Raw genomic sequence first — 15,707 nt, forward strand, 5'->3', positions numbered from 1 at the left:
ATTCTAAACTGGATGGTTTGAGCCCTGATTGGATGACTTCCGTGTATGTGGTGTATGGCCAAAATACCACACCCTTATGGCTTAATTATAAACTGGGTAGTTTGAGCCCTGAATGCTGATTGGCTGACGTATGTGGTATATTTAGGCAATAAGGCATGAGGGAGTCTGGTATATGGCCAATATACCACGGCTAAGGGCTGATCTTAGGCGCGACGTATGGCCATATACCACAAACCCCTGAGGTGCCTTATTGCTATTTTAAACTGGTTACCAGCTAAATTAGAGCAGTAAAAATAAATGTTTAGTCATTCACGTGGTATACGGTCTGATATACCATGGCTGTCAGCCAATCAGCATTCAGGGCTCAAACCACCCAGTTTATAATTAAGCAATAAGGCCTGAGGGGGTGTGGTATATGGCTAATATACCACGGCTAAAGGCTGTTCTTACGCAACAGTGTCTGGACACAGCCCTTAGCTGTGGTATATTGGCCATATACCACAAACCCCTAAGGTGCCTTATTGCTATTATAAACTGCTTACAAACGTAATCAGAGCAGCAAAAATACATGTTTTGTCATACCTGTAGTATACGGTCTGATATACCACGGCTGTCAGCCAATCAGCATTCAGGGCTCGAACCACCCAGTTTATAACAGACTATATACAACTGGTATGACAAAACATTTATTTTCACTGTTCTAATTACGAGGGTAAACAGTTTATAATAGCAATAAGGCACGTCGGCATCCCTACAAAATGTACATAGAAATGTGAGTTATAGACATGTCATTTTTATTGAAAGCAAGTCTAAGAAGCAATACATCTGCACTATTTCTATGCTTCCTGTTCTTAAGTTTAGTTTTTTTTTAGTTCGGTTTTGTACAGAAGCTTCAAACAGCTGAAAATACAATATTTTTGGTTAAAAAAATATATTTCACAATGGGTTGGATGGTACAGTGATTCTCCAGTTTCAAACAACTGAAAATACAACATATTTGGTTATAAAAAATACATTTCACAATGGGTTGGATGGTACAGTGAGTCTCTATACTATTCATTGCTTGTTTTAGCAAAGGAAAATGTTTAGCTCCATAATTATAAAGTATGCATTAAGGTGTATGTAATAGCATAAACAAATGTAGACATTAATAAATGCATTTCTATAGCTTCCAAAATATTTTTTACAAAGGTGGGGGAGTGAAAAGATGGAGGTTGCTTCAAAACAGCGCACCCTGTCAGTCATCTAGTGCAGTGGTTCCCAACCAGGGGTACTAAGCCTATCCACAGGGGTACTTGAGATTATTTTCATTAGCTGTAATAAAATATCTCAGAAATTTGCCTATACACAAAAGCTTATTCCCTCACAAATTTGTTTTCATCCCTGTTAGTGAGCATTCATCCTTTGCCAAGATAATCCATCCACCTAGACAGGTGTGGCATATCAAGAAGCTGATTAAACAGCATGATCATTACACAGGTGCACCTTGTGCTGAGGACAGTAAAAATCCACTCTAAAATGTGCAGTTTTGTCACAGGACACAATGCCAGATGTATTAAGTTGTGGGAGTGTGCAATTGACATGCAGGAATATCCAACAGACCTGTTGCCAGATAATTGAATGTTCATTTCTCTACCATAAGCCACCAACATCATTTTAGAGAATTGGGCAGTACACCCAACCAAGCCTAACAACTGCAGACCATGAGTTACCACGCCAGTCCAGGACCTCTACAGCCGTCTTCTTCACCTGTGGGATCGTCTGAGAAGGGGGGGGGGGGGACTGAGGAGTATTTATTTTAAAAGCCCTTTTGTGGGGAAAAACACATTCTTATTGACTGGGCCTGGCTCCCAAGTGAGTGGGCCTATGCCCTCCCATGGCTGCATCCCTGCGCAGTCATGTGAAATCCATAGATTAGGCCCTAATTTATTTATTTCAATTGACCAATTTCCTTCTATTAAGTGTAACTCAGTAAAAACTTTGAAATTGCTGCATGTATATTTCTGTTCAGTATATAAATCATTGGTTCAGACATTCCCAAATTATTCCATCTGTAATTCCCCTACTAGAAAGAAGGCAAGCCCAGTCACAAGTTTATCAATAATAACATTTATTTGTACAAAAAATATTTTGTACACCGTAAAATACTGTATATGTATAAAAAAAATACACATGATTAACCTGTTTTAAATCAGACAATACTTGTTTGTCATCTTGCTTTTTTAACAGAAATCATGATGCTATTTTTCACTGTCAAGCAACCACATTTTTCCTTCTTTGATATAAATACTTCCAAGTAATTTGTGCAATGATAGCTTAGAAGGCCTTAGAGCACCAGTCTGATCCCCATTCGGTCTGGCCTCTTAACATGTGTACTGTGGCTTTCTTCAAGTCAGAGGTACAAAACTGTATGTTAAAGAAATTCAATGCAACCTCTCATTCCATCTCTGTGGAGTTCATGAGGACAGGAGGCTTAAATACTGTGATAGGTCCCTATTCAGCTTATGTGGGACATACTGTGTCACCCTCATGGAATCAGGTCTGACAGGTAGGATTCTTATGTAAACATGGTGGGCATCTAGAACAGAGTCTCACACACTATAACACACACACCCATGCTAACGCAAATGCACAATGGCATACCCTGGCATGCCTAGTTGAGGTTCTGCCAGGTTCCTCCAGGCCTCTTCTATCGCGATGCAGATCTGGACCCTGGTCAGCCCTTGCAGACACAGTAAGGCCTGGGTAAGGCATGCGGGTGACAGGGCAGGTCTGGGGCCAGCCCTGGGACTCAGAGGGGCAGCGTCACAACAGATAGTGGAGGTCCTGATCTGGGCACTGTGGCTTCAGCTGCAATGTCTATGAGGTTGTGTTTGTTGGGTCAAAGGATAGCTGTCCTGGTTCCAATTGGGATGAGCCCACAGAAGGAGTTCTAACTGGCCAGGACACGAGACCTCATCCAGTCCAGACTGGCAGGTAGTCTGGAGGAGAGGAGAAAGAGATGGGAATGGTTTTGAAAATTAAACTGTGTTTGAGTGACTTAAGGTTATTTATGATGGGAATGTTATAACACACACACACGGAGGAGGCCTAGGTGTGTCTGTAGTTATGCAGTGTACTCACCCCTCCCCTGTGAGGGCACAGCAGGCCTGTACATGCCAGGAGTGGGCTGTGATGGAGCTGAGGGTGAGGCACTGGGAGATCTCTGCCACTGTCATAGAGTCCTTCATGTCCTGCTTGTTGGCCAGAACTAGAATCGCAGCATTCTGTAGGTCCTAAACACCAGTCAGAAGACAGGACAGGAGAGATGGGCAGGGTTAGATCCTGTAGGTACAACACACACCAGTCAGAATGGACAGGAAAGAAGAGAGAGAGGCACAGTTCTCTCTTGTTTTTATATTCAACATATTTACACGTCTGAACGTTTCCTGTGGTAATCTACAGAACGTCACCGCGGTGACATCTCAGATAATAGAAAAGAGCAGCGACAGCGGAACAGAAACTGAGCAGCTCAGCAGCCAATGCACTGATTCACACAGGGGAAATGTTGAAACAACCCATCATGGTTTTGCAATCAGTTTGTTTGCTCTGTAGTGGTGATACGAGTCATCTTGAAAGCATGAACACAGCTCACGAGTCAACATGTTTAAAGCTACAATGTGTCACTTGTTGGGCAACCTGATCAAATTCACATAGAAACGTGAGTTACAGATCTGCCATTCTCATTGAAAGCAAGTCTAAGAAGCTAATTTATACACCAGCGTCAAAAGGCTGAAAATACAATATATTTTGTTATCAGAAATAGATTTAAAAGCGGTTTGGATGGTACAACAATTTTCTACACTATACACTGCTTGTTTAATCACATCACTGAAATTAGGTGAACTATTGGAATTTTAGCAAACAGGAAATGGAGGAGTGAAAAAACACGCTCTACAACAAAGCTTTCTTAGTGTCCAACAAGTTTCTCTGCCATTTACCTTGTTCTGAACACCTCCAAAACAAAGGTAATGTGGTCAGGTAAGAAGAATGCCCCTCTCCCCAAATGTGTGATTACAATCTCTGAGGGTTTAGAGCTTGAGGTAGTCACCTCATACAAGTACTTGGGAGTATGGCTAGACGGTACACAGTCATTCTCTCAGCACATATCAAAGCTGCAGGCTGAGGTTAAATCTAGACTTGGTTTCCTTTATTGTAGTCGATCCTCTTTCACCACAGCTGCCAAACTAACACTGATTCAGAGGACCATACTACCCATGCTAGATTAATGGAGAGGCAATTTATAGAGCGGCTAGATGTTCTTTACCATTCGGCCATCAGATTTGCCACCAATGCTCTTTATAGGACACATCACTGCGCTCTATACTCCTCTGTAAACTGGTCATCTCTGAATGCTTATTTATAAAAACCCTCTTAGGCCTCACTCCCTACTATCTGAGATATCTACTGCATTCATCATCCGTTCTGCCAGTCACATTCTGTTAAAGGTCCCCCAAAACACACACATCCCTGCACATCGCTGCAGCTAGCGACTGGAACGAGCTGCAATGAACACTCAAACCGGACCGTTTTATCTCAATCTCTTCATTCAAACAATCAATCATGGACACTCTTACTGACAGCTGTGTCTGCTTCGTGTGATTTCTTGTTGTCTCTACCTTCTTGCCCTTTGTGCTGTTGTCTGTGCCCAATAATGTTTGTACCATGTTTTGTGCTGCTACCGTGTTGTGTTGCTACCATGCTGTGTCTTCATGGGTTGCTGCCATGCTATGTTGTGGTCTTAGGTCTCTCTTTATGTAGTGATATATCTCTCTTGTTGGGATGTGTGTTTTGTCCTATACTATTATTATTTGTAAATATATATATTTTTAAATCTTGCATTTGAAACTGGTCTTCAGAAAAAAAATATTTAAACAGTGAGGTTGAGCGGACCCCCCCCCAAAAAAAAAAAACAGGTGGTTGTTACCTCATGTTCAAGCATGCGGTGAAGTTCATCTTTGTTCAGAGTTAGGCGCTCACGGTCTGTGCTGTCCACAACCAGAATAACAATCTAAAGAGAGAGACAAAACAACTGAATACTCAGGCCAAAGGGGACCAACTTACTCACTTATCTGTACCCCAGGCTCCGAGTGCTCTCATCTCATCAACGTTTAACATGGCTTCAGTAACAGTCTAGTGTGTTAGAGGAATACTCAGGACAGCAGACTGATATGGTTAGTTCTGTAACAGATGATGTAATAGTGTTCCCATGCCTTATCAATGCCAACAACAATCAGCGGCCGGTTAAAGTGCAATAACTCAATGTTGGTCTGATCGTTGGGACTGCTGAAAAACATCTCGTCTCCAGATGTAGCTATTCAGACAGTCTCGGAAGGAAAAGGGGAAGTCAAAGCTAAAAGTGTTTAGGCATTAGCACCTTCATCAGGGTTCTATTTCTACTCCAGCTGTAACTGGGCAGAAACCCAACACACACACACACACACACACACACACACACACACACACACACACACACACACACACACACACACACACACACACACACACACACACACACACACACACACACACACACACACACTTTCCTTCCATAGACTTTCTGCGGCACACACACCAACAGATCCGTACCTCTGTGTTGCAGTAGTAGGAGTTCCAGCTGGCTCTCAGGCTTTCCTGGCCTCCGACGTCCCACACCAGGAAGCGGGTCTTGCGTACAGAGATCTCCTCTACGTTACTGCCAATGGTGGGGGAGGTGTGGACCGCCTCTTTGGTAAGGCTGAGGGGAACAGAGTGATTGTTATGACGAAGTGGTTATACATATCATTTGCATACATGTTTGACTTTTGTGATCATGAATTGTACACATCTATTTTGAGATCACTCACAATTGGTAGAGGATAGTGGTCTTCCCAGCATTGTCCAGGCCCACTATGATCACTTTGTGCTCTGTGAGAGAAGGAATGAGGAAAGTCATTTACACACTTCTACACAACCGACATTGCCACTCACAGATCTGTGACCCTAAAGCTAATCAATCGTCACCATGACAACACATCAGACTGATGGACTCTCTTTGAAGGGTCTAGCTATGGATTCAAATACCAGATATGAAAAATATGGGCAGACATTCTTTATTATCCAAAGGGGTCAAAACCTCGCTGTGTTTGTTTGCAGTGTTACTATTAGGTAAAACAAGGACCATTTGACCCTGATAGTCAACCCCAGCGACCTCTACCCTGCCGTCATCTCATCAACGAGGTAAACAGTACTGATTGACAAAATGTTATTGGTTGCATAATATTACTGCAAGTCACTACCGCTACAAAACAAGATAATTACACGGGACACGTGTGCAGAACGTTGACACAGTGAACAGAACACGCAGTACGGACTAGCTCATGTCCCACAGAAATGAACCGGTTATTGGAAGGTGCCCGATGTAGTTATGAACTAAGCTGGCTCGGCTAATTGAAGCACACCGACTTAGGCTGTCGAAATTGTCCATTTTTTGAAACCGTCACGTTATTGAAAATCACGTCTAACAGCTTTTCTTGCGTTTTCTCATCATTTACACCCAGTCCATAACAACACCATGCTACAAAGCAGCTAACGTTAGTAAACCAAGCAAGCAGAAATGATCAGGCACTGAGTGAAGATTACTTAAGAGCAACAATAACAGCAGTAAGTTAGCTAAATGTATCCAGGCAGACAAATGATTACCTCTGTCTCCGAAGACAGTCATCAGCTTGGTAAAAAGTAGTCCCATATCCACCGGTGATGAGAATGAAGGCAACTCAAAGTATGAAAATATTTCCAACAAGAGCAAATCAGAAAAGCCGTTAACGTTGGCTGGCTAGCTAACACAATAGGCACCCCACAATTCGAGCTAACGTTAGCTAGCTAAATTACTGTACTGATAACTAACCCTGTGCTGTGCTTCGTTACTTTTAAGCCCAGCTACCTGGAAAACATTAGGTAGCACAGTCTAGAATTATTTTTATTTTTTTACGTTCATCGACACAAACAAAACTAGATATGTGCCCATGTGTTGTCTATCGATACCAAATTGATTCTGAGATCAAAATAGGCAATGCATTCTTTTACTTCGCTAGTTAGATTTTCGGGGGGTGACTGGAGCGAGTCACGGAAAAAGGCGGGGCAAAGGAATTCCTCAGCTAAAAGAGGGCGTGGCCACGCTGCTGTAGCAAAACATGACGCAAATATGACGAAGGAGGACAACGCAAAACGTATGGACACGGAAGAGCTCTATAGTTCCTCAAGCGTCATTCTACATGTTTATTAATAGTGACCAAAAGGGAAACAATGACAGTGACATCTACCTGGAATGTCCTTTCTATTCCTGCAAATGGAGTAAGGAGTAAGGCAAAAAAAATAGGTCACAGTAGCAAAGTAATTAAAATATAGCAAATTAACACTGGAGTGATAAATGTGCAGATGATGATGTGCAAGTAGAAATACTGGTGTGCAAAAGAGAAAAAAAGTACATTAAAACAATATGGGGATGAGGTAGGTAGTTGGATGGGCTATTTACAGATGGGCTATGTACAGCTGCAGCGATCGGTAAGCTGCTCAGATAGCTGATGCTTAAAGTTAGTGACGAGGATATGTCTCCAACTTCAGCGATTTTTGCAATTTGTTCCAGTCATTGGCAGCAGAGAACTGGAAGGAAAGGCGGCCAAAGGAGGAGTTGGCTTTGGGGATGACCAGTGAGATATACCTGCTGGTGAACGTGCTACGGGTGGGTGTTGTTATGGTGACCAGTGAGCTGAGATAAGGCGGAACTTTACCTAGCAAAGACTTATAGATGACCTGGAGCCAGCGATGAATATGTAGTGAGGGCCAGAAAAACGAGAGCATACAGGTCACAGTGGTGGGTGGTATATGGGGCTTTGGTGACAAAACGGATGGCACTGTGATAGACTGCATCCAGTTTGCTGAGTAGAGTGTTGGAGGCTATTTTGTAAATGACATCGCCAAAGTCGATGATTATATTATTATATTATATTATATTATCAGTAGGATAGTCAGTTTTACAAGGGTATGTTTGGAGGAGGCTTTGTTGCAAAATATGAAGCCGATTCTAGATTTAATTTTGGATTGGAGATGCTTAATATGAGTCTGGAAGGAGAGTTTACAGCCAGACACCTAGGTATGTGTAGTTGTCTAAGTCAGAACCGTCCAGAGTAGTGATGCTAGTCGGGCAGGCAGGTGCGGGCAGCGATCGTTTGAAGAGCATGCATTTAGTTTTACTTGCATTTAAGAACAATTGGAGGCAACGAAAGGAGTGTTGTATGGCATTGAAGCTCGTTTGGAGGTTTATTAACACAGTGACTTATGGTCATGATGTGGGCATGAGGGAAAGCCTGAAAAACGATGCAACATATGGTCTCAGATTCAGGAAGAGGGACCACCACACCCAAACTTCTAGATATTTAGTTAACTACTTCCTCCTATAGAACATTATATGGTTCTAACTTCCTTTTAAAATGTCTAGAATTCAAAAATATATATATAGTTTCCTCCACAGTGCATGCATGACAGTCCAGGACATGCCACGTGCTGCGCTGAGTCCTGTGGCTGTTGTGTTTTGAACCAGAGATGAGTCAAAAACCACAAGTTCTTAAGAAGCTTTCTTCTTTTTTCCCTTAGTAAGCGAAACAGAAACCATATTTTAAGCCACAGTTTATGTAACAAAAGGTGAACTACAGCAAGCTTCAGCTATCATACGTATTGTTATGCCATGTACCGGATGAGGTTTTCTGTTATTTGACAACGGCTTCAATCACCAATATACTTCAATTACTGTATGGTTTTGGGTTGCATTGCAAGAACTGAGTGATTGTTTAGATTAAAGTATAGCTAATTTAAATGGCAAACTAATGTATTCAGTCATACAGCCCTCTAGGTGTGGAGGATGTGCAAGTGTGTGTCCCTGATAATCATCAGTGATTATCAGCCCCCTCTGCTGTTTTGTGGACTTCAGGAAACAGCAAACGGAGCACCGCCCTAAGTTTTAAATTCCTCTGTGTACACATCACAGACAAGTTGAAATGGTCCACCCACACAGACAATGTAGTGAAGAAGGTGCAAGAGTACCTCTTCAACATCAGGAGGCTGAAGAAATGTGGCTTGCCACCTAAAACCCTGACAAACTTTTACAGATGCACAATTGAGAGCATCCTGTCGGGCTGTATGTTACGAGCCTCCTAACAGAGGGAGGTGCAGGAATCAGGAGCAGGAGAGCAAGAAATACAAATAGTGGCAAAATAGTTTAATGAGCAGTCCCAACTCAATTACAACATGGAACAGAAAACACGCCCAAACGAGGTTGCCACTCACACAGGGAAATGAAGCGCTACACACGGAGGAGAAACCTCTACTCCTAAACACAAGAGCAAACGGCACAACTGCCTTGCGAAAAGAAACCCTGTGGTGCAGACACGCACCCCTCAATAACGTAACACCAGAAAACAATCCCGCACAAAGACTCGCAGGCAGCGGAGGTAAATATACCCACAAAATCAACTAATAAGACACAGGTGTAAAAAATACAGACAGACACAAACAAAAAGGGAAAATTGATCGATGGCAGCCTAGTAGGCCGGTGACGACGACCGCTGAGCACCGCCTAAACAGGGAGAGAAGTCGTGACACTGTATCACCGGATGGTAAGCAAGTGCACCGCCCTCAACCACAAGGCTCTTCAGAGGGTTGTGCGGTCTGCACAACACATCACCGGGGGCAAACTACCTGCCCTCCAGGATACCTACAGCACCCGATGTCACAGGAAGGCCAAAAAGATCATCAAAGACAACAACCACCCGACCCACTGCCTGTTCACCCCGCTACCTGGGACCGAGAGACTGAAAAGGCCATCAGATTGTTAAACAGCCATCACTAGCACAGAGAGGCTACTGCCTACATAGACTCAAATCATTGGCCACTTTAATAAATGGATCACTAGTCACTTTAATAATGCCACTTTAATAATGTTTACATATCTTACATTACTCATCATATGTATATACTGTATCTTATACCATCTATTGCATCTTGACTATGTCACTCGGTCATCCATATATTTATATGTACATATTCTTATTCCATCCCTTTAGATTTGTGTGTATTAGGTAGTTGTTGTGGAATTGTTAGATTACATGTTAGATATTGCTGCACTGTTGGAACTATAAGCACAAGCATTTCGCTACACTCGCATTAACCTCTTCTAAACATATGTATGTGACCAATAAAATTTGATTTGATCAAAGGAGTGACACAATGAAATTCCCAAGCATCTTTTTTTTTTCCTGATGAAAATTTTAATTAAAATACGAATTTATCCACAGATTAAAAATGAAAGGCAGAAAAAACTCAATGTAGCTACAATCAGGCACCAATTATAAATGTTCTTCCATCTTTTTAACAATTGCAATAACGCAACAATAAACATTATTTACGAATCATTATTGAATATTTATTTATTTGACTGAAGAAGGTGTGGGCAGAAGGAGCCCACCAAAAACATTTGTGGATCCTCCATTTAGTCAACTGAGTTGAAGACCATGTTGTGTACCTATCCCCGCACCCCTTTACACTCTTCTCACTAGGGCTAAATAACTGAAGACCTTATAAAATACAAATGTCCACAGGAAAAACGACACTAAAGTCAGTCAGAAATCAAGAAGGGAAGTGCATGGCATCTGACATTCAGACATGCTAGCTGTTTGGTTGAACATTTGAAGTGATTTACCACGCAAAACAACTCGTATATAACTGTTAGTGTGCCCTACAACAAGTAAACAACACAAAGCTGGTGCAGAGAAAAACAAGATGGTGGTGGACATTGTGCTGGAGCAACAAGGGTTGGCTTCAGTGCAGGGTAGTAAAGCCAAGAAGACACATACAGTAGAGACACACAGATATGAAAATAGCGAGTGTGACAAGAGTTAAGACATCCCGCCATGACAATGGTGGACGTGGCTTGGCGAAACATTCCGGCACTTGTGATTGGAGTTTTCTTGAAGTAGAGTCTGACGGTGTGAGAGACAATTAGGTAAGATATTTCATTCACGCGACGACTACTGTAGTGCGGCTTATGAACTGTACCACATTCGATAAGACAAATGTATACTACACGAGCGAAGCTATCACCCACAGACAGACAGTATCCCTAAAATAGCAGGAAACAGATGTGGAAAACCAGACCAGACAAATACAGTTCTATTTAAATGCTATGGCTGAAGCCGGTTAGGGAAGAAGAAGTAGTATCTTTGGGGTGTTTCCTTTTATTCGTAACATTAAGGTAAGCGTCAAAACGAATAAAACCAATTATCTCAATAAACTATTCTAAAGACATGTATGGCAACTTTTCCATCCCGATAGCTTTTAAGGTCTGGGTGATGAGGAATCGGAGGAGAGGGACTCAAAAAGCTTAGGATCCATCCTGAAAGTGTCTGAATCCGGAAGCTGAGCCTCTGAAGCTGTGGGGATAGAGACCCTGATGCTCTGTACTGTACATGGGACATACAGCCCTGTTTAAGACTGCAGAGGACAGACACGACAGACTACAGCTCTATCAGCCTTCACATTCTACACTACAGAGATTGAGCCATACAGATCACAATCATAAATTCACAATCATAATGATAACTGTCCTCGTGCTGTCAGTTCAGTAGGATTCCGTGGTATTCATGCAGTAGTACGAACAAAATAAACTAAAAAGAGACCAACCAAACTGCTTTTTTTCTCAAAACATAAAGAAATTGAATATAGCTAAAATAATTGGATGAGGTGTATGGCATCTGGCAGTTGTTTTTTTCTTTACAGCGTACTCAACAATGAGAAAAGTACCTCTTTAATAAGGGTTGTAAACAGATTAATTCATGGGCTTCTGATTGGCATGGCCCCCAAACCCACCCTCCTCTCCCCGCTAACCCCCCTAGCCCTAGCCCTAACCGTGAAACCCCTTTCCTCCCTCCCTCCCTTCCCCAGTCTGTCCATCAGCCTCCTAGCCCATGCGTCGTGGTGTGTGTTCAGCGGATGTACACGTCCCTCCCCCAGTCCTCCTGGTTCTTGTTGCGGCCCATGTTCGCCCCGGTGTCCCCGGGTTCCTGGCAGTACCTCTCCCTTAGCTTGGCCCGGCTGTGTTGCTCAGGCTGGGTGTGGGAGGGCATGGGAGGGTGGTTGAGGTTCTCCTGATCCGGCTCGGCCCCCTCGTCTTCCCAGGAGGCCTGGCGGCCGTGGTGCTGGGCTAGGTGGAGGCGGCTACCCCCGCCCCCTACCCCGCGGTACATCTCAGACTCCTCGTAAGGGTCGGTCTCAATGTCCATGCAAGAGTCCCCTGCTTCAGTGTAGGCCGAATCCCGACTGCCCTGCGTCTCCGAGTCAAAGGTGTCCTGCCGGGACAGGCCCCTCCCACCCCCTCCCCGTAGGTGGCCCCGCGAGGAGTGCAGGTAGGTCTGCTGCTTCTGCTGCTGCTGTTGCTGCTTCCCTCCCTCACTCTGGTAGTCATGGAGACTGCCGCTGCCACCACACTCCGAACGAGGCCCTTCCCGCTTCTGTTCTCCGTGAACCAGGTATGGCCCCTGCAGCGAGCCACGCCCGCACCACACGACACGCCATGCAGAGACACAGTGAGACAGACAGAACAAGGCCCAGGCAGTGGTTTAGTCAACAGGGTTAGGACAGGTTAGGGTGCAGTTAGATAAAAAAACAGGATATGAGTAATGTCAGACAGTCAGTTCACAATGCAACACAAATAGAGGTTCACAGTATATGTCATGCAGGTGAAAGAGGACCCAAACGCGACTTAACAGAAACAGAGTTTATTAATGTTCAAAACGGAATAACTGAAATCCTCTAGATTTGTAGAGGGGAAAACAACTGGAGAAGCGGCCACAGACTGCAGCTTCGGGTGGCGCAGGCCGTAGTCGACTGAGACACCTGCTCACACGCAGCGTCTGATGAAGGCACAAAACACGACAGGACAGGGTGATACACAATCACGGCAAAAAACACGACAGGACAGGGCGAAACGCAATCACAGCATGGTGAATACAATACAAGGAACCGACGGCACAGGAACGGATCACAAAGGAATAAATAGGGACTCTAATCAGGGGAAAGGATCGGGAACAGGTGTGGGAAGACTAAATGATGATTAGGGGAATAGGAACAGCTGGGAGCAGGAACGGAACGACAGAGAGAAGAGAGAGCGAGAGAGTGAGAGAGGGAGGGGAGAGAGAGGGATAGAGGATAACCAAACAAGACCAGCAGAGGGAAACGAATAGCATGGGGAGCACAGGGACAAGACATGACAATAAATGACAAACATGACAGTACCCCCCACTCACCGAGCGCCTCCTGGCGCACAATCGGAGGAAATCAATGAGCGAACGGATCCCGAGACGGAACCCAACTCCTCTCCTCTGTAACCCTCCCAATCCACTAGGTGCTGTCATGTCCATAATTTTATTACCAGCTCTACGGGGTGCGAAGAAAGGGCTTAACACAGGAGACCAGGATGGGACGAAGATGTCGCATGCAGCGACAGGATTGACGACCTGGGAGACACGGACCAATGAACTAAAAACGAGAAGCTGTCGTAAGAGGAAGGTTGCGAGTGGAAAGCCACACTCTCTGGCCGCAACAATACCTTGGACTCTTAATCCTGCGTTTATTGGCGGCTCTCACCGTCTGTGCCCTGTAACGGCAAAGTTTGCGCTCACAACGTTGGACAAACATGAAACGCTGGACTCGGCAAGCTGGGATGAGAACAGAGGAGGCTATAACCCAGACTACTCTAAAATAAGATAACCCGGTAGCAGATGAGAGCGTATTCTGCCCAGGGGAGCTGTTCTGCCCATCAGGGTTTCTGAAAGAAAGGCTGCAGTTGTCTTTGACCGTTAGACTGGGGATGAAACCCGGAAGAGAGACAGACGGACGCACCAATGAGACAGAACTCCCTCCAAAACTGTGACGTTTGCGGACCTCTGTCTGAAACGGGTTAACGGGAGGCCATGAATTCTGAATACATTCTCAATAATGATTTGTGCCGTCTCCTTAGCGGAAGGAAGTTTAGCGAGGGGAATGAAATGTGCCGCCTTAGAGAACCATCGACAACCGTCAGAATCACAGTCTTTGAAGTCTAAGGCAATGTGAGACCAGGAATGGGGAGCGGTCTGAGACGACCGGCAGGAGGAGAGTTACCCGACTTAGTCTGCGCGCAGTCCGAACAGGCAGCCACGAAACGGCGCGTGTCACGCTCCTGAGTCGGCCGCAAGAGTGCCTCGAACACCGGGATGACCCGCTAACTTGGCAGAGTGAGCCCACTGAAGAACGGCCAGACGAGTGGAAACAGGAACGAAAAGGAGGTTACTAGGACAAGCGCGGCGACGCAGTGTGCGTGAGTGCTTGCTTAACCTGTCTTTCAATTCCCCAGACTGTTAACCCGACAACACGCCCATAAGAAGAATCCCTCGGGATCAGTAGAAGCCACAGAAGAACTAAACAGACGGGATAAGGCATCAGGCTTGGTGTTCTTGCTACCCGGACGGTAAGAAATCACAAACTCGAAACGAGCGAAAAACAACGCCCACGGACGCCCCCTCCAACCACTGTCGCCATTCGCCTAGGGCTAGCGGATGGCCCACGGTTACCCACATCATAGTTGCGCTCAGATGGCGACAGGCGATGAGAAAAATAAGCGCAAGGATGAACCTGTGTTCAGAGCGCTGGGATAGAATGGCTCCCACGCCTACCTCTCAGCTCCCCAGACTCCAGGAGTAACGAGGATAGGAGCGGACGTAAAACGTTCTTTTAGAAGATCAAAAGCTCCTGGGCGGAACCGACCACATAAAACACGTCTTGACAGAAGTAAGAGCTGTGAGAGGGGCAGCAACTTGACCGAAATTACGAATGAAACGCCGATAGAAATTAGCGAAACCTAAAAAGCGCTGCAACTCGACACGTGACCACGGGCCAATCACTGACAGCTTGGACCTTAGCGGAATCCATCTGAATGCCTTCAGCGGAAATAACGGAACCGAGAAAAGTAACGGAGGAGACATGAAAAGAGCACTTCTCAGCCTCAGGCTGGCGCTGTAGAACACGGACGTGCTGAACATGAATCTCAGTGACGGAGAAAAAATCAGGATATCGTCAAGATAGACAAAAACAAAAATGTTCAGCATGTCTCTCAGAACATCATTCTAATGCCTGAAAAACAGCTGGCGCATTGGCGGACCGAACGGCAGAACCCGGTACTCAAAATGCCTAACGGAGTATTCGTTTTCCAGTCCCCCTCTCGATGCGCACGAGATGGTAAGCGTTACGAAGGTCCAACTTAGTAAAGCACCTGGCTCCCTGCAGAATCTGAAGGCTGATGACATAAGGGGAAGCGGATAACGATTCTTAACCGTTATGTCATTCAGCCCTCGATAATCCACGCAGGGGCCGTCCTTCTTCTTAACAAAAAAGAACCCCGCCCCGGCCGGAGAGGAAGAAGGCACTATGGTCTCAAGAGACACAGACAAATCCGTTCGGGAGCCGACAGAGAGTATAGTCTACCTCGAGGAGGAGTGGTCCCCGGAAGGGATCAATACTACAATCATACGACCGGTGTTCTCGGGACCGACTGAAGACCGTGCGCAGATCATGATATTCCTCCGGCACTCCTGTCAAATCGC

General features: G+C 44.9%; 1 protein-coding gene and 1 pseudogene across 1 annotated transcript; both read right to left on the reverse strand.

Moving 5' to 3' along the window:
• Positions 1-1,908: 1,908 nt before the first annotated feature.
• On the reverse strand, positions 1,909-7,156 carry LOC124015657 (ADP-ribosylation factor-like protein 5B). Its single transcript, XM_046331039.1, has 6 exons — positions 6,721-7,156; positions 5,886-5,946; positions 5,629-5,776; positions 4,967-5,050; positions 3,124-3,275; positions 1,909-2,981 (listed from the first exon to the last, which is right to left on the reverse strand). The coding sequence occupies exons 1-6, from the start codon at positions 6,764-6,766 to the stop codon at positions 2,933-2,935; spliced, it is 540 nt and encodes a 179-aa protein (XP_046186995.1). The 5' UTR covers positions 6,767-7,156; the 3' UTR covers positions 1,909-2,932.
• A 4,806-nt stretch (positions 7,157-11,962) lies between these two features.
• Positions 11,963-15,707, reverse strand: part of LOC124015328 — a 38,720-nt pseudogene continuing 34,975 nt past the window's right edge.

The sequence above is a fragment of the Oncorhynchus gorbuscha genome, linkage group LG26 (assembly GCF_021184085.1).
Source record: "Oncorhynchus gorbuscha isolate QuinsamMale2020 ecotype Even-year linkage group LG26, OgorEven_v1.0, whole genome shotgun sequence".
In the NCBI taxonomy this organism is placed as follows: Eukaryota; Metazoa; Chordata; class Actinopteri; order Salmoniformes; family Salmonidae; genus Oncorhynchus; species Oncorhynchus gorbuscha.

What these genes read in the sequence shown, in the direction of transcription:
- LOC124015657 (XM_046331039.1), bottom strand. Translation starts at nt 6,766, where the DNA reads ATGGGACTACTTTTTACCAAGCTGATGACTGTCTTCGGAGACAGAG. An exon ending in GACTGTCTTCGGAGACAGAG is followed by an intron (nt 5,947 to 6,720) that starts GTAATCATTTGT and finishes CTTCTCTCACAG; the next exon opens with AGCACAAAGTGATCATAGTG. An exon ending in ACCACTATCCTCTACCAATT is followed by an intron (nt 5,777 to 5,885) that starts GTGAGTGATCTC and finishes TGTTCCCCTCAG; the next exon opens with CCTTACCAAAGAGGCGGTCC.